Here is a 24,525-nt window from a genome sequence, read left to right as displayed (position 1 = left end):
GCGGGCCCCAGGAAATGGAATGCTTTACAGCGCTATTCTTCGTTGAGCACATGAATAGAAAGGACGATCCTACATACAGAGAGAGATTTAGAACTCTGGATTCCAAGCGAATTACGGTTCCCAGGTCACACAAGACTTGACAGGAGGGTGGGAGAGAGGACCACAGGTCTGGGGCTCGGAGGGGGCTGGGTCCAGAGTTCCCCACCACTGTGGGGGAAGTCTACATGTGCTCTCTTCTGATCCTTTGAATTTTGTACTTAAAAAGAAATAATAACCTTTTGCAGGAAGCTAAGTCAGAAACAGGAGGACATGAAAATCCAGGTGTCAGGACAGCAGGGAGGTGACCTGACTCTCTGGCGATCTGTCCAGTCTCTTCTCTCGAAGAGTTCAGTACAGGAGTAAATGAAAGAGTGCGTATGAGTTTTCCCCACATGCTGAAATCATGCAAAGGAATGATTTCATCAGAGGCTGAGGAGGCCTGGCAAAATCGTCCATCTCTAAAACCAATTTATTTTCCAAGTTCAAAACCTGCGAGACCAGGTAAATCTATAACCCTCTAGTCCGATTTGGGGCTTTGTGGAACTTTGGGATAATTGGAATGCAATTTGTGCTTTTAGTATTAAATCTTTAGAAGATGCTGGTCTCCCTCTTGGAATCATGATTACAGTAGACTCTCAGAAATTAGCATTTCATTTGAGATATCTAATTTGCTAGACTCTCTTCTTTCTTTTGAGAGCACCACCGAAATGTAATGGAAATCCTGACTTCCAGGAGAACGATGTGGCCTATTCAAGAGGTCATGAATGTAAGGAGGGAGGCAGAGACCCGGGTGCCCAGTTTATTAGAAAGTTACTCCAGAAGGGATTAGAAAAGGTTTTAAGCTGCTTACAGTATTTTTAGGAACTAGGGTGAAAAATGCTATTTGCATGCAAAATAATTTCGTAAGGGAATTCTTTTTAACATCACATTTATATAATGACATCTTGTAGCTATCGCTCTTACCCATCTGGAAACTTAAAGATTTCCTTTTAGTTACTTTGATATAGAAATGACCTACCATTAGGTCTACCGCTGGACCTGTTTAATTGGTATTAGAGGAAAGCACCTCTTTTGCCAGATCTGCTGTGGTTTCTTGGAAGCTGTCAATGACCAGTAAATCTCTGCCCTGGAGTTGCCGAGAGAATGCAATTAACTTTCTATGTTCTCCTGAGGCTTTAGGGGACTCAGCTTACGAAAAAGATAACTAGCTTGTTGCCATTTCATGTGCGAAGTTTTAATGAATTATTGGCAGGCTAATGGTTTTCTTACTTCACAAAGACATACACAACCCAAAAAAACCTTTTTAAGAATTGTTAACTAATAGTCCTAATGAGAATTTTTGATTAGTCTGTCATTCTTGCCTGTTGTAATTGATGGGCTTCTATTTTTTGTAGACAAGTTATTTATGCCTTCTGGGGGTTTTCACTTTATAATTAGAGGGCTCTGCAAGCCTTACAGGTATGCTCCAAGTGAATGCTCCTGTGTAAACACAAATCTTTTTTGTCCTTAAAGGTAATTACATCTGACAATAGTAAATGCCAGAATGCTTATTTAAAGAAGGGGAAGGTTTCTCATGGGGATGGGTGGGTGCATAGAGAGCCTTTCAGTCTAGAAAACCAGATCCTTCACAATGTTATAAGCGCTTTTCCTACAGATAGCAGGTATAAGCCTCAGGGTCTAAATGCAGAGAAATCGGCTTTTAGTGCATAGAGGGAAAATAAAACTAGTGGTTGCTTTCTTCTTCTCCCCCCACCAGCTTTCATGGTGTTATTTCACCAGGGTTTGTTTGCAGCTGTCTTCCTCGGTCCAATCAGTTTTTCCATAATCACCTTGTGGGGGCTTCTCCTGAGACTCGGTCCACTGCAGTGCAGGGAATATTCTCGATTAACGTGGTGAGATTGCCATGGAGACAGATTGCCTGGTGTCAGGTCCTGCACAGTGTTGGGAATTTACAGTCCCCAGACGTGTTTCTGAGCTGGACAGTGTAGTTACCAGGGACGCTTCTGGAAGTCATTTTCTCGGTCCTTTGAAGGGCAGCGGTGTGTGGGAAACCAGCCTGTGGTTCCTCTCTGGGCAGGAGCTGTGCTGCTTTTGTTCCCCCGTGCTGCTGCTTTGTTCCTCGCGGTCTGAATGGCTGCTGCAAAACTAATCCTGACTGCCTGACCTTTAGAATATGAACTGGGAAGAGCTCGGTGTCTAGATGTAGCTTTGTGAGGGAGGTATTGATACTGTGGCCCAGAGAACTGTTCAGCAGAACGCAGAAACAGATATAGGCTTCAAATACTGTGTTAATAATGATAACAATCACAAAGGGACTTGCATAGCGCTATTGTGTTTTAATTTTGGAACTGAACTCCAACCACAGACGTATTCTGGAAACACCAATCAGAATAAATGAAAATAACAGTTTATCTGCCAAGACTAAAAAGTTGTGAATTTATTAGGGAAAGGATGGACTTTAGGTAGTAACACATTTTGTGCTTGTTACATATACTGCCTTTATTTATCTTCCCAGAACAGTCCTATAATGAGGGTATTATAATATCCTCTCTGTTACAAAAAGCAAATCAGGAAGTTAAGCTGGAGATGAGTTTGTGATTTTTATTTTTTTAAAGAGATTTTTGCTGTAGGGTGTGTGCGCTTGCCAGAGAGACAGAAAGGGAGAAATCACCCCCGGGGACGATGGCCATGCTGCAATCTCTTCTCCTCCATTCTCCTCTCAGGATTTTGAGCATGTGTGTACACACACCTCATGTGAGTTTCAAGCCACTGGATCCAGAACTCGAACTGTGGTTAACCATGTGGGAGTCTGGTGCCTTAACCACTGTGCCACCTGCTGGCTCCAGGTTTGTGATTAATTAGACTCATTAAGGGTACAATGCTCAGCATCGGCCTCTGTACCGGATTGTGTATGAAAGTTTGTTGGTCATTTTCAGCTGCCTACTAGCATTGCTGGCTAGCTTGTTGGACCTTGGGAATCTGGGACATCCCTACTACTTGGTGACACTGGGATTCCTCAATGGGAAAAGAGGGGGGAGCTTTAGGGGAAGCCAGGCCTGTGAAGTTTGGTTAGAGCAGGTCACTTCCTGCTGCTAAGGTTCTGCAGGTTCATCCCTTGCCCAGATGAACAGAAGCACACACTGGCCGCTCCTTAGCTCATCCAAGTCTCAGGACATTGGTGCCTCATTGGCCACTTGGAACCAAAGAACAAAAGGGAAATGTCTTTTTCAGATACTTTTGTAAGAGATAAGATGTCACCGTGCCTCTGGACCTGGGGCGAATTGGCTTGTAGATAATATGACTGTTACCATGACTATTCTGGCTAATTTTAAGTTTAGTACAGCTAGGAATTTCACCTTCATCAAGCATAAATTGGAAGATCAAACTCACATTGTGCTGGATTTCTCTGTCCCTGAAGTTCATAAGCTAAAACCTTAAAATTAGAGAGTTACAATCCAAGTGGGGGAAGGACATTGACCAAAGTGTTAGTGGTGAATTTCTCTGACAGAAGGAACAGAATTACAAAGGAAAGGTGGGGGCCAGCAGGTGGCATGGTAGTTGAGGTGCTGGACTCCCACATGGCTGACCACGGTACGAGTCCTGGAGTTGGTAGCTTGCTTTCTCATTTTCTCTCTTGCATGTGGCCCTATAGCAAATTAAGAAATAATAATAGTAATAAATAAATTATAATACATAATTCTTTAATAAAAGAAGAAAGGAAAAGTGAATGAGAACGTCTGTTTCAATATATACTCTATTGCTTGAAACATTTATGTTGAGAATTACTTGTTTTGTTAGAAAGTATCTAAATTTTTTTAAAACAGAAGAGAAAAAGGGAACAACAGTTAGCATAATGGCTATGTCGCTGGACTCCCATGTAGTTGACCATGGTTCGAGTCCCGGACCCGGTAGTTTAAACTCATTCTGGGCGCATGTATTCAGGAGTCCGAGTTCTTATTACTGCCGAGACTATTCCTCTTGTTGGGTCCAACCCTTGTAAAAGCAGACCCACCCCTGCCCGTCGGTCCTCGGGCCTCCAGTGGCTTTCTCTGTGATGTCGCACAGTGAGTGGAGGCAGCTGCTTCCTCCTGGTGCCCCCGAGTTTTCCACAGAGACCTCGCTCCATAACAGGAGGCAGCAGGATTGTCACTAGCACAAAGGTCCTTCTCAAGGGAAAATAAGAGGCCACCGTATCTAGTCTGGTGGTGCCGTCCATCTCACCTTTGCCTCTTCGCCCTCACAGGAGGAGTTTGAGAAAGCCTTAGTGTGGTATGAATCCACACTGAAGCTGCAGCCTGAGTTTGTCCCGGCCAAGAATCGAATCCAGACCATCCAGTGTCACTTAATGCTGAAGAAAGGACGGCGTTCTCCTTAGGGCACTCCTTTTCTCTCTCTCCCTCCCCCTTTACTTATGCTCTAAAAAAAAAAAAAAAAGAAAAGAAAAAAAAAAGAATAAAAAACAGAAGAGGAGAAAAAGAGCAAGTAGGGTCAGCTGTGGTGACACAGCAGTAGCATAATGCTCTATAATGCTGAATGAAGCCATATAGGGAGTCCCGGGTTCACATCAAGTTCTCCCTATAGACCGTGGCCATGTGTCTTTGAGCCTGGCTAGCTGAAGTCATGAGAACCCTGTTGGGAGTAACCCCCCTCTCTCGCTCTCTCTCTCTCTTATGGGAAAAAAATAGATAGGTAAACTTAGAAAAAAGACAAACGAAAAAGGAACTAGATCATAGTGCCGCTTTTTATAGCACATGGATTTAGCACACTGTAGAGAATATAGATCCCTTAATTGGACGAAATCCAGTCTACACACTAAGGTTGTTGATGGATGTTTTAAACCAGGAATTGGGACTGAATGAAATATTGATTTGGTTCAGGTTCAGTTCAAAGATCACTCTGATATTCTGCTTTTGTCTCAGGTCAATAATTTTAGAAAAAGGCTTAGCCACAGTCCAGTTGAAAACAGGAAAAGGTTGGCTCATTTTTGTATTCCACAAAGTAATAGTTTATTCCTGACTTTGTTTCAAGTTATTGCTTCAGAAGGCACTGTGATACGAAAGTGACATGGCTGGTGTTCATTTCATATCACGTCGTGTCATGAAGCCTACTAGACCAGTTTGTGATGATCAGGCAAAAGAATGGGATTGTAAGCAGCAATGCTGAACCATCATAGTTTCGTGTATATTGAAATGCATGTATACGATATCCATGAGGATTCCTGGAAGCTTGATATACTATTAATGAAGCTAAAGATTAAGTTATCCATTCTTCTATCATTTAAAAAAAAATCCCTCTGCTCAGAGCAGTCTTCCTGGGAAGTTTCCACAAATGACTTTTATGGGCTGAGAACTGGGAGGGTTGGTCATTCTAGGTGATGGTGACAAAATGCGTGTGAAGTCATGGTAAACATTATGATGGAAAAGGAGATTTGGTTTTGGTTTGCTATCCAAGAAGATATTCGAGAGACTCATTTGGCTAATGTGTTTTTCATAGAATCTTTTTATGCTCTCTGTCTATACAAAGTGATTTTCTTCTGGAGAATAACCATAGGCCAGCTTAAGAACTGTGCTTTTCCCCCTCAATTTGCATTGTCGAATTTAGCAATGCTTCCTTCAAAGGCCCTCACATGTTGCACTCTGCAGTCTGAGGAGTGGTATATAGGGTCTCTGCACGATACTCTAGACTGGATGCCTTTTCTGCCCTGGGAGTACATGACATCACAAGAAATTATTCTATTTGAACTCTCCAGCAGAACCAATTAATTCTGACTTCCTGGGGAGGGAACAGTAGTGTCAAAGTCCTTGGGGCCAGGGCTAACCCTGACTTTCTCTCAGATTCAGAGACTCGGATTCAGAGGACTTGGGCCCTATGCTTTTCAGTGACACAATGGTGGTTATCCCGTGAGTTGGCTGTTTCTATTAATGAAACAGTAACATAATTAATTGGTAATTAGGAGGCCTCAGAAGTTGTTTTTCTTTGAATCATTAACTAGAGAGCTTATAGTTCTAGTAAAGGCCAGCATATTCCTTAACAAAAACAAAGTGAATGCAAAAATTTGAGTCATCACTGCAGGTTAGATTAGTTAAAAGCTGTCATGATTAGTGGAACCAGTTAACTGAGGTGATGTATCAAGATGGGTTGGGCGTTGTATGGTCTTCCTCTTTCTTAGATTAGTTTTGGCCAACTAACTATTCCCTTCCTCATCAGAGAGAAGGAACACAATCTACAACTTCATATAGGAGTTCTTTATTGAGCCCTCCATGTCTTTTCCTTTGACAGTGACTGCTCTTAGAATTTTCCTAGAGGGCTGCATGCTCCAGTTCTTTAATCTCCAATTCCTCCCGGGTGTGGTTTGCAGGTGAAGCCGTGCCTGAGGAAGAACAGATCAGTGCTAAGGACCAGAAGAACCTGGAGCCCTGTGACAACACCCCCATCATAGACAACATTGCTCCCGTTGTTGCTGGCATCTCCACAGAGGAGAAGGAGAAATATGACGAGGAGATCTCCAGTCTCTACAGACAACTGGACGATAAGGTCTGTAGCAGATTTTGATCACTTTCATTCCAGTACAGAGGCTAAAGGTGGCAGGCTGCAGACAGGGTCAAGCTCCATGGAGCAAAGTAGGGCTGCAGACTGATCTTTATGTCTGCTGATGTCTGTCTTCCTAACACCTAGTAGCACTTCAGAGTGCAGACTCAGGGAACTTGATTTGTGTGGAATGGAAACTTTCATGGGAGTTTGATTGGAAGGATAGGGTGTTGGCCTAGATAGCCAGGCAGGTGCTATTTAGAATCTCCACATCTAAAAATTGGACTGGGCTGAATTCTGCAGGGGAGGAAAGGTTATGTGAATGTGTGGTCTTTGTTAAAGTCTTCCTTCTTGCACCAATAGGCCTATCTCTTACTTTTTAGAGATCTATTAGAGGCCCCCGCTAGGTTGGTGCTGGCTTGGCTTTCAAAACTCAAGTATAGGGCCTGGGATGAGGACCCTGTAGCAGTACGGTCTGATGGCTTCACCTTATTATGAAACTTTTTTCAGTGGGACACTCTTGAATGGAACAGATTGAACATGCTAGTTGGAGATACTGATTTTTTGGCATACTTTCGATACCCAAATAGTCATGTAAATGCACAATTTAGAACAGGAAAAAAAGAGATCTTGGAGAACATTGTATAATTCATCCTCAGTGAAGGTCGAGTTACGAATCCCAGAGGCACAGGATATTAAATTGATGTTTCACCTGATCTTGGCATATTGCCCTTGGAATATTCTAAATCCTTTCAGTTTGTTTCATCAAGGTTGCGGATATTTTTAGTCTGATTTAATCTTTACTGCTGCGGTTTGGTTCAGAGTGCTGGGGGACACCTCTGGCTCCAAGAAACAGCTTTGTTATGTTAAGATCACCATTAATCTTACAGGCCTCTCTCTTTGGTAAAGCTCAGAGTTTGCTGTCATTTTTAAAAGCTGACTGTGACTGGTCACCTTAACGAGGCTTATTTCAGGATTCTGGCCTGCTTGTTCCAGGATTCTGAGTTTATATTATAGTCTATTGAGAGCATGAGGGAATGGCTCACGACTCAATTTGTGTCTTGCCACCACATTAAAGCTTTCTTCACATCAAACGTCCTAACACACAAGCAAGCAGGGTGAGGGACAGGGAGAGGAGAGCCTGCTCAAGGCTGAGTACCTGCACCAGGTCTAGGAAGGGGCTCTAGGCCGAGAGTCTGTCCAGAAGATGCAGGCTTTCATGGAATGCTCTCTAGCTACATGACATAGCACCGTTCTGCAGCCTAGCATCCCTGGGACAACATGGGTGTCCAAGGCCAGTCCAATTCCCTAAAGAGGGGTCCCAGTGATTCTAGCTTCAGAGAGGTGAGTTGCTTCTACCATAGGAGATGTTCAGCACAGCAGCTGCTCTGGTTCATGCACAGGAATAGCCGAGAGCAGAATGGCATTGGGGGACACCTCTGGCTCCAAGAAACAGCTTTGTTATGTTAAGATCACCATTAATCTTACAGGCCTCTCTCTTTGGTAAAGCTCAGAGTTTGCTGTCATTTTTAAAAGCTGACTGTGACTGGTCACCTTAACGAGGCTTATTTCAGGATTCTGGCCTGCTTGTTCCAGGATTCTGAGTTTATATTATAGTCTATTGAGAGCATGAGGGAATGGCTCACGACTCAATTTGTGTCTTGCCACCACATTAAAGCTTTCTTCACATCAAACGTCCTAACACACAAGCAAGCAGGGTGAGGGACAGGGAGAGGAGAGCCTGCTCAAGGCTGAGTACCTGCACCAGGTCTAGGAAGGGGCTCTAGGCCGAGAGTCTGTCCAGAAGATGCAGGCTTTCATGGAATGCTCTCTAGCTACATGACATAGCACCGTTCTGCAGCCTAGCATCCCTGGGACAACATGGGTGTCCAAGGCCAGTCCAATTCCCTAAAGAGGGGTCCCAGTGATTCTAGCTTCAGAGAGGTGAGTTGCTTCTACCATAGGAGATGTTCAGCACAGCAGCTGCTCTGGTTCATGCACAGGAATAGCCGAGAGCAGAATGGCATTGAGTTGTCGGAGAGCCCAGTGTTTACACCCCTTTCCCAAGGCCTTGTCTTGTGCCATACTCATTGCAACCAGTTTGACTTCTTATGGCTTGTGGAAATAGCAGTTTATCTGAGTGGCTCTGGCAGGCTGTTTATGAATGTCCGTGAAAGCAGTTGGAGGTGGTGCTTGACGTAAGTGAGGCCATTTTGAGCAGTGCTATATACATAGTTACAGAGTGCTGTTAAATTGGGTTCACTCTAACATTCTGAAAACACATTTAATGAAATATTCACATCCACGAGAGCTGTGTTCCTTACCCTTTAGGCTCTCGACATACTGTGTCTTTCCATTACCACCTATATTTTCAAACACAAGACGTCAAAGTAAGTCAATAATAAGGTCAATGATAATATGTGCAATTTCTTGATTACTCTGCAGAACTGTTTAAATAGCCAAGAGGGTTAGATCATGCTACAATTTTTGTGTGCTATTTTAGTGTTGTTGAACTTACTTTTGGTATTCTCTAGAGAATCCTGGATGCTGGTGAGAATCTGATTCTATAGTCTGTTCTCTGTGAGTAGAAGCCTGCCATGGTTGGTATTGGGATCATTTACCTTGGTGGCATGAGGAGCTTTCATTGACCCACGAGAGACTTTGGAGAGTCTAAAATCTAGCTTCTAAAACATGGTGATGGGGACTGAGCTCAGAAAGAAAATGCCATATTTTATAGCATTCGGTTGGTAGGGGGAGAGCTGGTTTTCAAGTCTGTCTCCTGATGACCAGCCTAGAGCATTTTCCATTATGTCATCTTCCTCTAGCATGTGGTATGAAAACCTTATGACTGGTGCAGTTGGTGTTAGTACGTGTCGTCTATTATGGGGTGATGCTGAGAGACATGGGGGAGAATTGAACCTACAAGTCCCAGCCTTAGAGGGCACCGGAAATGGTGGTAGTCCTTAGTAATTCTGCTGGTAGACTGATGCTTGAGTATATCTTATCAGCTGTCATCGTTATGTGCCCTCTTCTCAAAGGTTCTAGAAGATATTTCCATGCTTCTGATGTAGGTAGTTTGATACTTTGGGAATATGTAAGTTGGGATGTAGTGTCTTCATAGTTTATTGAATGGTGGACCTGAAAATACCTCAGGATAGGTGAAAAAAAAGTTACATGATTCATCCATGTTTATATAACCCATAGCTGGCAGAGCTGAAATGAGACTACTTAACTTCCGACTCCCAGTCCAATGGTCATCCCATTTTGGCTGTGGTCCTTTAAATGAGAGACTTGTCACCCTAATGAATGTTGTTAAGGTATGGTGGGAGAAAGACTGCGTGTTTCCCCCCTCCCCAGCTGCCTCCACTGTTCCTCAGTGTTGTTCTTGTAGGAGTCGGGACAGACACTTTCCTAAGGCAGTGCTGTGTGAAGGAAGATCATGCACCATGGAATCGGGCCTGTGACTCAGCAATGCTGGGGTCTGGGCTGATGTCCCACCCCACTCAAGATGCTTTTCTTTTCTGTAACTTAAGGCTCATATCTGTTACTGAAAAAGGTTGCAGTAGTGATTACATGTGCTTAGTCCATATGATAGCAGGTGCTCAGTAAACATGAGTTCCCTTCTTTCTTTTTGGTTTTCTCCCTTTTGGGTTCTGTTTGCTTAAGGACAAAACCACGGCATATGTGGTATCCAAGGTGCGGTGATAGCAAGGTGGGCTGAAACAGCGTCAAAACCAGAGCAAATTGGCATTGCACTGTCTCTCTTACTGCTTGTCACCTCTCCAATACTGCTGCTATTGGAGATTACGAGCAGAATTAAGTTTAAGTAGAGGTATGAATTGATTACTTATTATGCTATCATGGCAACTAAAACATCTTTATAGATAAAGGTGGCCCGTTACCAGCAACCTGTGGCAATTAGGTTAACCAGTCTTCATAGCGTTATTTTATGTGTTAGAAAATTCAAGGACAAAAACTTTTCTGGAAAATACTTTGAAACCTGAACTCCACGGGCAACGTATTTATAGCTGGCATGAGAAAGAGCATGCTTAGACATATCCCAAGAGATGCACTTGAATGTACAGTGATCGACTGCATAGCATACTTTATTCTGAAAGTTTTGAGAAGTTTTAACAAATTATAATAGAGCACACTAATTCTTTAGAGATGTTGTCTTAGTAAAGGGTAAATGTAGTTATGAAAATGTCTCTGGTGCAAGCGATCCATGTCCTTCATAGTGTAACCTTTGTTTTTCATCCTTCCCCGATGGGGTTAGGGACCCTGAGTTTCTCACCGTACCTTAAAAATCACTCTCCCAGTTTGTCACCTGCCTGTATCTAGACTTTGAACAGAGTACAGCCTAAGAACAAAGAGCTCATGTTACCCTTTCTTGTCTCTGGTGATTTATGTCGCTCGTAGTGGTTGCTCATGTGTCTCAGGGAGAGAGGGTGGCTCCCTGATGTTTAAACTCCTTGGGCCTTTTATGTTACGTTGTTTAATATTTATGTACTGAGGAACAAAATTGTTCCTGGTAACTGACATGTGAAGTTGATAGAGTAGAAGAGAAAATGTGTCCTACAAAATTGTCTCCTAGTTGTAGAAGTGCCATTTTTTGGAGTTTTCATTCTGGTGTAATTTCTTGTCGAGAGTGCAGGAAATTAGGCCATGACTCGATTTGTGTCTTTCCATAATGTCAAGGCTTTCCTCACATCAGACATCCTAACACACAAGCAAGCATAGCAGGGTGAGGGGCAGGGAGAGGAGCTTGCTCAAGGCCGAGCACCTGCACCAACACCACGAAGGGGCTCTAGGCTGAGAGTCCATACAGAAGCCTCGCTGGAATGGGCCCACCATCCGAGAGGAGGGCTTTCACGGGACATCCTCCAGCGATGTGCACAGGTCTGCAGCCAAGCATCCTTGGGACGATGTGGATGCCAAGGCCAGCCCGATTCCCAGAGCAGAGTTCAGTGATTCCAGCCTCAGAGAGGTGAGCTGCTTCTGCCCTAGTAGGTGCTCTGGTTCACCCACAGCAATGGCAGGAGTGGGATGGCCTTGAGTTGTCTGAGACCCTGGAGTGTGCCTCTCTGAGAAGGGTCTTACTGTGGCCGTATGTTTGTATCGTTGTGAGCAGTTTGGTCCATCATGGCTTGTTCTGCGTGTCGTGGCTCATGGCGACAGCCGTTTATCTGAGTGGTAGGTTGTTTATGAATGTCCGTGAAAGCAGTGGAGTGTGGTGCTTGATGCAAGTGAGGCTCTTACATTTCCCTCATTCCTCTGCCAGAAATCTGATATGGAGAGACAAGGCATGAGTATTTTGTAGAACCATTATAGAAAAATTGGTGTGAAAACTTCAGTTAAAACGGGGTCTCCTTCATAGAGAACTGAGTCCAAAAGATGTTCTGCACAAAAGAAAAAGGCATACAGAACCCAAGCTATTGATTTCAGACAGTTCTTGCTCTGTGGAAAACATGGTTTGTGACACTGAGTTCCCCTCATTCAGATTTGTACATGGACACCACCAAACAGGCTGGGGCTCTCTCATGGAAAGTGGAATCTCTGTGAGCCAGGCCTTTGAGTTTACTCCTCTTACTTCACCTGTAGAAAAGGTGTTTTTTGGTTTTGTTTTAGTTTTTTTCTGGTTTGCTGATGAAAACACCTAGGCAGGACCTAGTACCAAAGGGGCCCCAGTAACACCAAACTGCGTCTGACTGTGTGAGGTCTAGACCCTGACAGTGTCATCAGATAGGCTTCTCTCCTGTTTCTAAGGGAGAGGCGATTGTGAAGCGAGGTCTTTGTTCTTCACAGGCTATGCTTAAAATTGTATCGGAATCCAGGAAAATACTATTGCAGGGAAGGCCAAGTCTCTTACGGAGTTTGGCAGTGCGTGGCCATGACTGCACCTGCTCCGGGGGTGGGCTGGGGTGTCCGCAGGCAGCAGCGAGGGGCAGGCAGTGAGCACCCTTGTTTGTGTGGTAGCAACTCCTAGTGGCGGAAGTTGAGAGTGAGACCATGAATTCATCTCTCCCATTTCAGTGAAGCCCAGAAAGCAAATTAATACTTCAGCACTCCTACCTGCCTTGAGTTTTTTATTTATTTATTTATTTATTTAATTAAACTGGTAAGAAAAATAACTTCGAATCAAGAGGGAAGTTTGCTGAGACCAAAGATGAATTCTGTGGTAAATGTTCCTGTCTAAGTGAAAGGTTTGTAGTGGAGATGCGGCTCTCTTCTATCTATCATGTGGCCTTTCTGGTCACTGATGTGTTTGACAAGATTTGGGACATGAGTCTAGGATGGTGAAGATGGATGGCCATTCACTGCCTTATTGTTTGAATTAGGAAACTCACTGTTAACTCTTTGAATTAGGAAGGGTATCTCCATTGTCTTTTTCAGTCCTGAAGTTCTAGATCTCTGATTTCTAGATGCATAGGAATTAGGTTGGATACGTAGGGTATTCTATTTCCCGGAATATCAGATGTTTCGTCTGCTGAGAAAGGTGGAGGAAGAGGCATTTTAAATCACGATCTCAGAACCATTCTCTCCAGCGAAGGAATACCGCCACTCCAGCCCCTCCAGCTTATTAGCCTACCTTATGGCTAGCATCCTTAGATCCAGTTGTCAGGAAATCGGGTTATCAAAAAATGACATTAAGTAACCAAAAAAAAATTAAACATGATGTTTTATTTCAGGATGATGAAATTAACCAGCAGAGCCAGCTGGCTGAGAAGCTAAAGCAACAGATGTTGGATCAGGATGAGGTAAAAGAATGCAATGTATTATTATTATTTTTACAAAGTTCTTTTATTACTCTCTGTTGTTATTTGTTCCAGACATTTAGTTTGCAAAGAATTATCTTCAAAATCATTGACTCACGTGGAAATTTGTTGGTAGATTTCCTTCTGATACCTGCTACAAACCAGTTTTAGGGTCAGCTGGTGGCACAGTGGCAATACAGTGCTCGGTGACACTGTCCCCACGTAGGGAGGGCCCTGGTTTGGGCCCTTGGTGTCCTGTAGGTGCATGTGTGTGTGCCCATGGTCCAGGCTGGCTGAGGCTGGGGCTGGGCCGCTGTGTGAAGACTCTGTGTGTGTGTGTGTGGGGGGGGAGGTTCCTCTCTCTCATGGAAGAAATAAATGGATTTTAACTGATCTTAAAGATAATTGTCTAGAATTTTCCCTTTGTTAGAAAATAAATGGCTGAATCTATAGAGCCCTGGGGTTTTGAAAGCACAGAGCCCTTGCCTTGGTGGTGCACAGAGGTGGTTCTGCCGTCTCATACCCAGCTTTTCTGTTTCCTGCTTTGAACCTATTTTGGCTTGGCAAATCAGTCAGCTTAAGTCTTTGATATAGATCGTGTTCTTTTGCTGTTCTGTGGCGGAAAACAGAACAAAACAAAACCAGAACCAAGGCAGAGGGAGAGAAGGCAAGGAGGAGAGGGCCCGAGTGCTGCACTAGCATCCTTCTGATACACGGAAAAGGAGAGGGGTGGTGTTCAGTCTCCCCGGTGGCATTCAGTCTTCCGGTAAATGTCTTTATTCCATCGTTTTCTCCAAGTATTTTGCAAACATGGACCTAAGAAAAGGATAGGCAGCCAGTTTATCAAACCTAGAGAATTAGTATTTGATCGTTGGAAAAGTCATGACTCATTTTTTCCATAGAAAAACAGAAAAAAATACATCATGACTTTTTTGACAAGCCAACAGTTCTCTGTTGAGGACCATCTTAGTATTTTTTCTCTTTGTGTTTTAAGGTGCTTTTCTTCATTGCTAAAATGCTGTGGATTTGGATCACAGGAAGCTATGATGGCTGGTGGCTCGGGTTCAAGTCCCTGGTCCCTCCATAGCCGTAACTGTCTCAGTAACCATTGTCGTCCGCTTCCTCTTTGTTCCCCTTCATGTCTTCAGGGCAGTGATTATGCCCCTGCCCAAAGACTTCCTGGGGTCGGGAGGTCATTGTGTCTGGTAGCTGGGTGAACCTTGCCATTTCCACCGTCCCATGGTTGAGGTCCTCCATTTGCAGTGCTTCCTGCCCCCTTCCTCCCGTTCCACTCCTCTGCATCCTCAGTGTCGTACCAGCTCTCGGTGATCAACTTTCCTCTTGTTAGAAACTCTTTAACATGTTTTTTTTTTTGTACTATCAAGGTGATACCTATCCAGAAAACACAATAGGAGCAGAGAAACCGCAAACATCCAGTGTCAAGCATTCACTTTCAGTGTTTGGGGTATATCCTTCCATACAGTCACGAGGAATGTTAAGAAAAAGTGACTGACTGCGTTTTTATACTGCTCTGGTCGACTCTGAAATCAAGATTTATCATACTATACAAGTCCTACTATGCTGTGCAAGTACTATTATCTTTTAACGGTTACTTCGTTTATTTCTTCCATGAGTGAGAGAGATTGAGAGAAAGCGCAGTCCTAGCTGGGTTCTGTGGTTGGGATTCACGCGCAGCCTTCGGGCAGCTCCAGGCAGCTCCACATCATGGGTCTACACTGGAGTATTAGGGTCGTGCCTGGGTTTAAAAAGGGGACCTTCCCATACATTACTGCTGTTATTATTGTAGTCCTTGGAAGTGATTGCCCCATTCTTTGTTAAACATGTAGAATATCCAACCAGTTACAAAATGTAACGGTTTTTGAAATGTATTGGATTGTCAGAAAAGTCATGAAGTATTTTTTTTTTCTATTGGCTTATCGGGGAAGTCATGTTGCTTTTTTTTTTAAGACACATTTTTGCTGTAGGGAACATGCGCTCTCCTGAGACACAGAGACAGAGACAGAGAGAGAGAGAAAGTAAGAAACCACCCCCAGGGGGAATGGCCATGCTGCAATCTCTTCTCCTCCATTCTTCTCTCAGGGTTTTGGGAGTCCTGACACATTTTTGCATAGAAGAATATATCATGACTTTCTTGATGACCTATTCTATTTTTTCTATGCAAACTCACTAATTCATTCTTTCAGCTTCGCCTGGATGTAGCTTTACACTAAAAAAAAGAAGAAACAGATTTTCTAAGTTACCTTCCCTCTCTCCTTCCCTTCTCTCTCATTCTCTCTCTTTTTCACGTCTGGACCTTATGGTGGGGTTTCCCATCATCCTGATCTTTCCCAGCTTGTCTCTTACCTGTTTTTTAAACCCCTTTATTTTAGGCAGAGCATAGAACGTAAACTTTCCAACATGACATTCACCAGTTCCCTGCCGTCTCGTTTCCTCAGCTTTTAGCTTCCACAAGAAGAGACTATGAGAAGATACAAGAGGAGCTGACCCGACTCCAGATTGAAAACGAGGCAGCCAAAGACGAGGTGAAAGAAGTCCTCCAGGCCCTGGAGGAGCTGGCAGTCAATTACGACCAGAAGTCACAAGAAGTGGAGGACAAGACCAGGGCCAACGAGCAGCTGACAGATGAGCTGGCCCAGAAAACGGTTCGAGCCTTTGTGGCCAGGGGTGGGACTCCCCTGCTGCCATTCCTGTGCTTACACTGGTGTCTGTCGATAGACGCCGTGTAGGAAGGCAGTTGGCCTATTCAGTGTCGGGTGCATTCTCTGAGGTTCCTCTAACACCTGAAATGTTTTACAGAAGTGGCTTTTGTCTACTTCTCCTGGGAATGCCTGCCACAGCTTTTATAGTCAGGGAGTTTATAATGTTAGCAGGGATGCCTGTGGGAAAAGTCAAGAGAGTGCAGATGTTGGAGCCAGGGAAATCCTAGTTCACATGGAACTTCACAGCCCTTAGGCCTTGGTTGAGACACTTAAACTGCTTGAGTATTCATTCCCTTATCTGTAAAAAGTAGCAATAGTAACGTTCTCCTTGCCTGGCGTGAGGATGAGTGACAGATTAAAGTACTTGGCAGGGACCGCCCATATCCTGCCATATCAATACAGGAATCTACTGGCAGGTGAGGGAGGGGGACATGTATGTGGAAGGCGTGCGCTTTACCCTTCTTGTTTCACACCCTCCGAGTGCAGTCTATCCCCTCCCCTCAGCTTACCTTACCTGGCACCACCAGGAGTCTGGGACTACGTGGCCCCTGTTTGTTTGCTGTCCTGGTTGAAGCTAGCGTGTCAGCCTGCACGTTTCTCACTGCTCAGCTTCTCCCTGTGAGGGTGCTGCAGGTTCAGCACCGTGAGCGAGTGGCAGCAGGGCTGGGAGCGCCTGCCAAGGTGGCTGCTGCTGAGATGTGTCCTTTTCCTCTTGGAAATGGGTGCTGGGGAAGCTGAGTGGCTGTAACCTGCTGCCCTTGGCATCTCTGCACGATGGCCAGGATCGTGGGACTGTGCCCAGCCTGCTGTGTGGAAAACATCCAGTCCTCCTGGGCAAGGAGGAGGAACAGATGGTCAGGGAAGTGCTAATCTGCCGCGCGTGGGGCTGATGGGGAAGGCTGCTCGCCCCATGCATTCGACTGCAGGGAGGAGTGACTTTTCCAATGGCTTCCCAACACGGGCACTGTGCTTCTGCGGATTTTAGAAACAAGATGAAATAAGCAGTTGGCAATGCCAGACCAAACCAAACCAAACAAACCCATTCAGAAGGCACTTCGAAGAGGAGGAGACTGACATTTTCTTTGCTTACTGTCTTGCACGGGGTTCTTATAACAAGTCCTTGGTTATTTTGCTTCTGAGAATAATGGAACATTTCCTATAATAATATTTTCTGTCAAACCAAAGTTTAGTTAGAATGGTTTAGAGTACTGTGTTTAGCCAGATAATTCAAAGTGCTTTAGTAAAAATAACCTCTTAGGTTGTCAGAGAAGTCATGATATATTTTTCTGTTTTTCTGTGGACACATGCATCATGACTTCCACTGACACCGTAGCTGCTTGTGAAAGAATGATGTAAGTTCCTCTAGCTCGACCTCATAGCCTTAGGAGTGGGGGATGATTTCTTCATTGGCACTAAAGACAGATATTTTGCTAAAGTTGAGAGTTAGTTAAGAATGTCTACCTTGGGACCAGCAGTTAGCGTAATGGCTATGTTGCTGGACTCCCACGTAGTCAACCGCGGTTCGCGTCCCGGACCCGGTGGCTTAAACTCACTCCGAGCGCATGTGTGTGCGTGCCCAAGATCCCGAGAGGAGATTGGAGGAGAAGGGATTGCAGCGTGACCATCCCCCCTGGGGGGTGATTTCTCACTTTCTGTCTCTCTGTCTCTCTCTGTCTGTCTGGCAAGCGCACGCACTCTATAGCAAAAACCTCTCAAAAAAAAAAGAATGTCTACCTTTTTGGTAACATAGAAGGATAGGAAAGAGATGAGTTTGTTAAAGCTTGAAGAAAAAATAGAACATCTGGTGTATATTAAGAAGCCATCTATTATTTAACTTGCGAAAAGATGAATTGCGTTTAATTCAGCTTCACTCTGAAGATTAGAAGATTTTTTTCTGTGATGTTTTCTTTCTGGCCTTTAAATTTTTTTTTTTTTTGCTAGAGAGTATGTGCTTTCAGCAGAGAAGTAGAGGGAAGAAGCACTTCCCAGTGGGATGTGGTCTCTCTGCAGCCCCTTTCCTCTGCTTCTTAACCCTGTTGGGATTTTGGTCATGTACACACATGCCGGTATGTTTTCTTTCAAGCTGCCAGACTGGGATTTGAACCATGTAGTCAGCCATGCCGGATGTGACTCCCTTAACCAGTAGATTACAAGGCCAGCTCTATATGCTGTTTTCTTTTCTTTTCTTTTTTTTTTTTTATTTTGCCAGAAGAAGTACATGTATTTGCTAGAGAAAGAGAGAGAGAGAGAGAAAGAGAGAGAGAGAGAGAGGGAGAGGGAGAAAGAGAGAGAAAACACCTCCCATGGAAAACTGTCACATCACAATCCCTTCTCATTCATTTTGCTTACCTTTCAGGATTTTGGACACACACGTACACACACCCAGTGTGTTTTTTAAACTGCTGGGTCTGGGACTTGAATCCTGCATTGGTCATGTGGGATCCAGCCACCTCAACCACACCACCACTGGCCTTCCCTCTGCTGACTTCTAAGCTCATTAATATTCCTCTGGGCATCTATTTCACACCTGTCTAGTGTTATAAAGTTAGGTGGGAATTTGGAAGTGGCCCAGGGAGGAGGTTTGTTTAGAAGTAGAGGTGGGGACATTTGCAGACATGTTTTCTCTGAACTAGAACAGGGTGGACTGAAACATTAGTTAACCAAGGAAACTTTATCTAATATACATATATATTGTCCAGCTCTGAGATAAAATCCCAAACCTGTCCTATACATTTCACTTCTCTTATCTTAGCATCTAGTTTAAGAAATGTGTCTGAAGCTATTATATATATGCAACATAGTTCTACTTAATTTGAAAAATGGAAAGAAAGAAAACATGTTCAGTCACTCCATTTGGAGTGGTTCCTTTATGGATGTGCCCCTTTACATTTTCAGCAATGTTTGTGTGTTATTTCAAACAAATCAGAACTACAGATAGTCCTAGCTTGAAGAGAAAATTCCATTACTGCTGTTACTGTCTTTTCCACCAGCCAATATCCTTCCTCTTCTTTAGGCAGAAAATTTGATGAAATGCTGTAAACTTTATTTATTTTTAATAACTTACTTCACTGACCTAGAAATTGTCACGTAGTATGTAGACATACAACATGTCAGGCCACATGCTAGAACGTGTTCATGTGAAGTTCTTCTTGTCAAAGAATGCAGTCAGCACTGTAGATGGCCATCAAAGGACTCTCGTGTGGGAGATCATGAGAACTGATGAAAGAACTCCATTCCTGGGTGGCGCCATTAGTCTTCGTAAGGTGGGGCCTATGAGGGCATCTTCAAAAAGTTCATGGAAATGTGTCTTATGAAAACACAGTGCTTAGATTGAAGTTTATTTTCCACACTACAATGAAATTGTGCCTTAATTCCCCTTTTCCACACACTTTTTGTAGTCCCTTCATATGAAATAGAGGGGAAGCCCTTTTAATTTGCTGTTGAAATTTGTTTTTCAGACTACATTGACAACCACACAGAGAGAGCTGAACCAGCTACAAGAGCTTAGCAATCACCAGAAAAAGAGGGCGACGGAGATCCTGAACTTGCTGTTGAAGGATCTGGGGGAGATAGGCGGAATCATTGGCACCAACGACGTGAAGACCGTAAGCCAACCCTTCTTTTATCCTCTCTACTCGCTCTTCTCCTGATAGGATTCTAAGTTAGCAGGGTCTGTGTTTTATGGTTTTAAGTATCCATTGTTTATCGCTGTGCTTTGCATTTGTCACATGTTGAGTAATATTTCAATGAATTAAGGAAAAAAAATACAAGGACTGGGCTAGCAGGTGGCATGGTGGTTACAGTGTTAGAGACCCACATGACTGACTATGGTTTGAGTCCTTAACCCAGCGGCTTAAAAATTATGCTGGGAAGACCAGAAGATGTCATAGCAGTTATGGTGCTGAACTCCCATGTAGTTGGCCACGGCACAAGTGCCAGACCTGGCGGTTTAAAACTCATGCCGGGTATGTGTTCATGTGAGCCCAAAATCCCGAGAGGAAAATGTTGGAGAAGGGATTATGGCATGGCCATCCCTCCTGGAGGGGTGATTTCTTGCTTTCTGTCTCTCTATCTCCCTCTGTCTGGAAAGTATATGCACTCTATAGCAAAAAGGACTTTCTAAAAAAAAAAAAAAAAAAATCAGGCGGGGCATGTGTGCCTATGTGCACAAAATCCCAGCAGGAGAGTGGAAGATAAGGGATTGCAGTGTCGCCATCCCTTCAGGGCTGGTGAGCACACACACCCTATGGTAAAAAACAGACTTAAACAAGACTGATTGAATGACTGAGTTTGGGTTATTCACTGAGAAAGAGGAGAGAAAAGTTTACTGCTTTTCGATTATGGAGAAGGCCTTCAACTCCTCACTGGCTTTATGCAAAATTGGTTTATTCCTTTTTTCCTCAGACTTATTTGCCAATGTTGCAAAAGTTTGGAATTAGATCATTAAAGCAACATTTTTAGTCTAGAAATTATGCTTTTCCTTTTCTGTAAGAATGCAAAGGAGTGAAAATTCTCTAAACAATCTGTATGCATTAGGAAAACTTTCAGCTGAAGATAGTAAGATTCTAATAGTGTCTAAGAAATAGAATCACACTTGGGGCCAGGAGGAGGCATGGCTGCTGTTCAAGTTCTGACCCAGTGGCGTGAAAATCATGCCAGGCACATTTATGTGCATGTTCAAAATTCCAAGAGGAGACTGGAGGAAAAGGGATTGTGATGTTATCATCTCCCCTGGGGGGTGGTTTCTCAATTCCCCTCTCACTGTCTTTCTCTGTTTCTCTCCAGTGAATATACACACCCTATGAGAGGAAAAAAGAAGAAAGAAAAGAAAATAAATAAAACCACATTTACTTATTGGCAGTGTGAAAAGACTAGAATCTTCTTAGATTGAAGTTTATTTTCCACACTACAATGAAATTGTGCCTTAATTCCCCTTTTCCACACACTTTTTGTAGTCCCTTCATATGAAATAGAGGGGAAGCCCTTTTAATTTGCTGTTGAAATTTGTTTTTCAGACTACATTGACAACCACACAGAGAGAGCTGAACCAGCTACAAGAGCTTAGCAATCACCAGAAAAAGAGGGCGACGGAGATCCTGAACTTGCTGTTGAAGGATCTGGGGGAGATAGGCGGAATCATTGGCACCAACGACGTGAAGACCGTAAGCCAACCCTTCTTTTATCCTCTCTACTCGCTCTTCTCCTGATAGGATTCTAAGTTAGCAGGGTCTGTGTTTTATGGTTTTAAGTATCCATTGTTTATCGCTGTGCTTTGCATTTGTCACATGTTGAGTAATATTTCAATGAATTAAGGAAAAAAATACAAGGACTGGGCTAGCAGGTGGCATGGTGGTTACAGTGTTAGAGGCCCACATGACTGACTATGGTTTGAGTCCTGAACCCAGCGGCTTAAAAATTATACTGGGAAGACCAGAAGATGTCATAGCAGTTATGGTGCTGAACTCCCATGTAGTTGGCCACGGCACAAGTGCCAGACCTGGCGGTTTAAAACTCATGCCGGGTATGTGTTCATGTGAGCCCAAAATCCCGAGAGGAAAATGTTGGAGAAGGGATTATGGCATGGCCATCCCTCCTGGTGATGTGATTTCTTGCTTTCTGTCTCTCTATCTCCCTCTGTCTGGAAAGTATATGCACTCTATAGCAAAAAGGACTTTCTAAAAAAAAAAAAAAAATCAGGCGGGGCATGTGTGCCTATGTGCACAAAATCCCAGCAGGAGAGTGGAAGATAAGGGATTGCAGTGTCGCCATCCCTTCAGGGGGTTATTTCTCACTGTCTCTCTGGTGAGCACACACACCCTATGGTAAAAAACAGACTTAAACAAGACTGATTGAATGACTGAGTTTGGGTTATTCACTGAGAAAGAGGAGAGAAAAGTTTACTGCTTTTCGATTATGGAGAAGGCCTTCAACTCCTCACTGGCTTTATGCAAAATTGGTTTATTCCTTTTTTCCTCAGACTTATTTGCCAATGTTGCAAAAGTTTGGAATTAGATCATTAAAGCAACATTTTTAGTCTAGAAATTATGCTTTTCCTTTTCTGTAAGAATGCAAAGGAGTGAAAATTCTCTAAACAATCTGTATGCATTAGGAAAACTTTCAGCTGAAGATAGTAAGATTCTAATAGTGGCTAAGAAATAGAATCACACTTGGGGCCAGCAGGAGGCATGGTGGTTACAGTGCTGGACTCCCACATGGTTGACTGCTGTTCAAGTTCTGACCCAGTGGCGTGAAAATCATGCCAGGCACATTTATGTGCATGTTCAAAATTCCAAGAGGAGACTGGAGGAAAAGGGATTGTGATGTTATCATCTCCCCTGGGGGGTGGTTTCTCAATTCCCCTCTCACTGTCTTTCTCTGTTTCTCTCCAGTGAATATACACACCCTATGAGAGGAAAAAAGAAGAAAGAAAAGAAAATAAATAAAACCACATTTACTTATTGGCAGTGTGAAAAGACTAGAATCTTGTTATTCAGGGAGTGATCTGCAGTACCTGGGAGCTTATTGGATATATAGACCTCAGGTCTCACCTCAGACCTACTGAATCAGAATCTGTGTTTTACTAAGAGTCTTCTGATGTTTCCTACGCCTACTAAAGCTTAGAGGCAAATTTTGTTTTGGTGCAGTGGCTCCACAATGTGAAGGGCCCCAGCTTTGTCTTGATTTTCTTTTTTCTGTCCTCAGCCTGTTTCTTTTTCATATCCTTGGGATTTTTGCCTCATAGTAGCAAGATGGCTGCTATAGCACTGACCATCACATTTCACTCTAACAACATCCAAGGCAGAATGGGCTGAACAGGTCAACGGTTTTCAATCAGGAAGAAAATACATCCCGGAAGTCTCCAGTAGACATACCCTAATTCCTCATTGACCAGAACTGGATCATGTGACCATCTCAAATGGCAAGGAAAGCTGGGAAAGCAAAGGGAAATAGGATTATTTTAACTGGCTTAAACCAATTATGATTAATCCCCTGGGATTGTACATAGTGGTGCTCTTGATAGCAAGGAAATAAGAGAAGAAGGGAGACATGGGAGTGTCATAAAGTTTTTCAGAAACTGGTAATAGAAGGAGAAGAGAATAAAATTGTTATCAGCCAAGAACAATTGACAATGTACCAAATATAGAAAGGCCACCAATGTCATTAATTGGAAAAGCAGAATAGAGACATTTTGAAAAATAGGTTTATCTTGGGCCAGTAAGTAGAGTGATGTTTAAGGTACATCACTCCTACACGGCTGATCGCAGTTTGAGTCCTGGACCTGGCAACTTAAAAATCACACCAGGCACATGTGTGTGCACGCCTAAAATTCTGAGAGGAGAATGGAGGAGAAGGGACTGTGGCTTGGCCATCACCTCTTGGCGGGGGGTGATTTCTCACTTTCCCTCTCACTGTTTCTCTCCATCTCTGTCCAGGGAATGCACATGCCCTGTGGAGAAAACTTTAAAAAAAAGGGCAGAGCTGGCAGGTGGCATGGTGGTTAAGGTGCTGGACTCCCACATGGTCAAACATGGTTCAAGTCCTGGACCTGGCAGCTTACTTTCTCACTTTCTTTCTCTCTATCTCTCTGGTCAAATTTAAAAATGATAATAAAATTTTTAAAAAGTAAAACAAAATAAGCTTCATCAAAATTCAAGATACATAAAGTGAGTTGCACATGTTTAAGGTGTACATATTTTTTGAGAAGTTTTGACATGTTTATACACTCATGGAATTATCACTAATGTTAAGATAATGAACATGTCTATTATCTCCAATAGTGTGTGGGGATGTTCCTGGTCTTTCTGTTCAGTTTCATTGATTTAATCTTTTTGTTTTTAAGAGATAAGGGCTGACCTAATGGGAGCCAGTAAATAATCCCTTGTATCAATCGATTGTCTCAAACCAAAGAATGGTGTGATTACTATATTGCTTAATTTCTATCTTCCATATTCAAACTAAATTCTTTGAGTTTAAACATTTAAAAACATTTATTTAAATGTTTACTTATTTTAAATGTTTTTAAACATTTAAAACCATTTATTAGTAGTTGTATTTTAATTTGTTATAGGTCACATGCCCTCGCCAGAGAGAGACAGAACAGGAGAGAAAGAGAGAAGGAGTGTGAGAGAGAGAGAAAGCGAGAAAGCAAGCCGCCAGGTCTGGGACTTGAACCATGGTCAGCCATGTGGGAATTCAGTGCCTCAGCCACCGTGGCACCTGCCGGCCCCGATTTTAGACATTTTACCCGTAAGAGGCTGAATTCCACATGAGTCTGCTTAGGGATAGTTAATACTGGAAAAGGCTTCCACGGTTTCCACTGCGGGACCTTTCTCTGGAAGTCTAGCAAGCCCTTCAGGGTACTGGCACAGGCCTCGGCTTAGAGGACGGGGCCTCTTAACGTTTGATGTTGCTTTCACGGGACCTCTTCTCTGTTTCATGGATCCTTTCGCATGAATCTTTTTGGCACAGAATTCTCAGATATG

General features: G+C 43.4%; 1 protein-coding gene across 1 annotated transcript in view; it reads left to right on the top strand.

Annotated features, from left to right (window-relative positions):
* Nucleotides 1-24,525, top strand: part of KIF5C (kinesin family member 5C) — a 192,712-nt gene that overhangs the window by 121,664 nt on the left and 46,523 nt on the right. Inside the window, exons 12-15 of the mRNA XM_006157647.3 lie at nt 6,398-6,573; nt 13,257-13,325; nt 15,779-15,985; nt 19,501-19,647. Of these exons, the coding sequence (XP_006157709.1) occupies nt 6,398-6,573; nt 13,257-13,325; nt 15,779-15,985; nt 19,501-19,647 (599 nt within the window). The remainder of the gene's footprint in view (nt 1-6,397; nt 6,574-13,256; nt 13,326-15,778; nt 15,986-19,500; nt 19,648-24,525) is intronic.

This window comes from Tupaia chinensis, unplaced genomic scaffold (assembly GCF_000334495.1).
Source record: "Tupaia chinensis unplaced genomic scaffold, TupChi_1.0 Scaffold000549_1, whole genome shotgun sequence".
NCBI lineage: Eukaryota > Metazoa > Chordata > Mammalia > Scandentia > Tupaiidae > Tupaia > Tupaia belangeri.
Note: the sequence above shows the minus strand (reverse complement) of the source record. Positions and strands in the feature narration are given on the sequence as shown.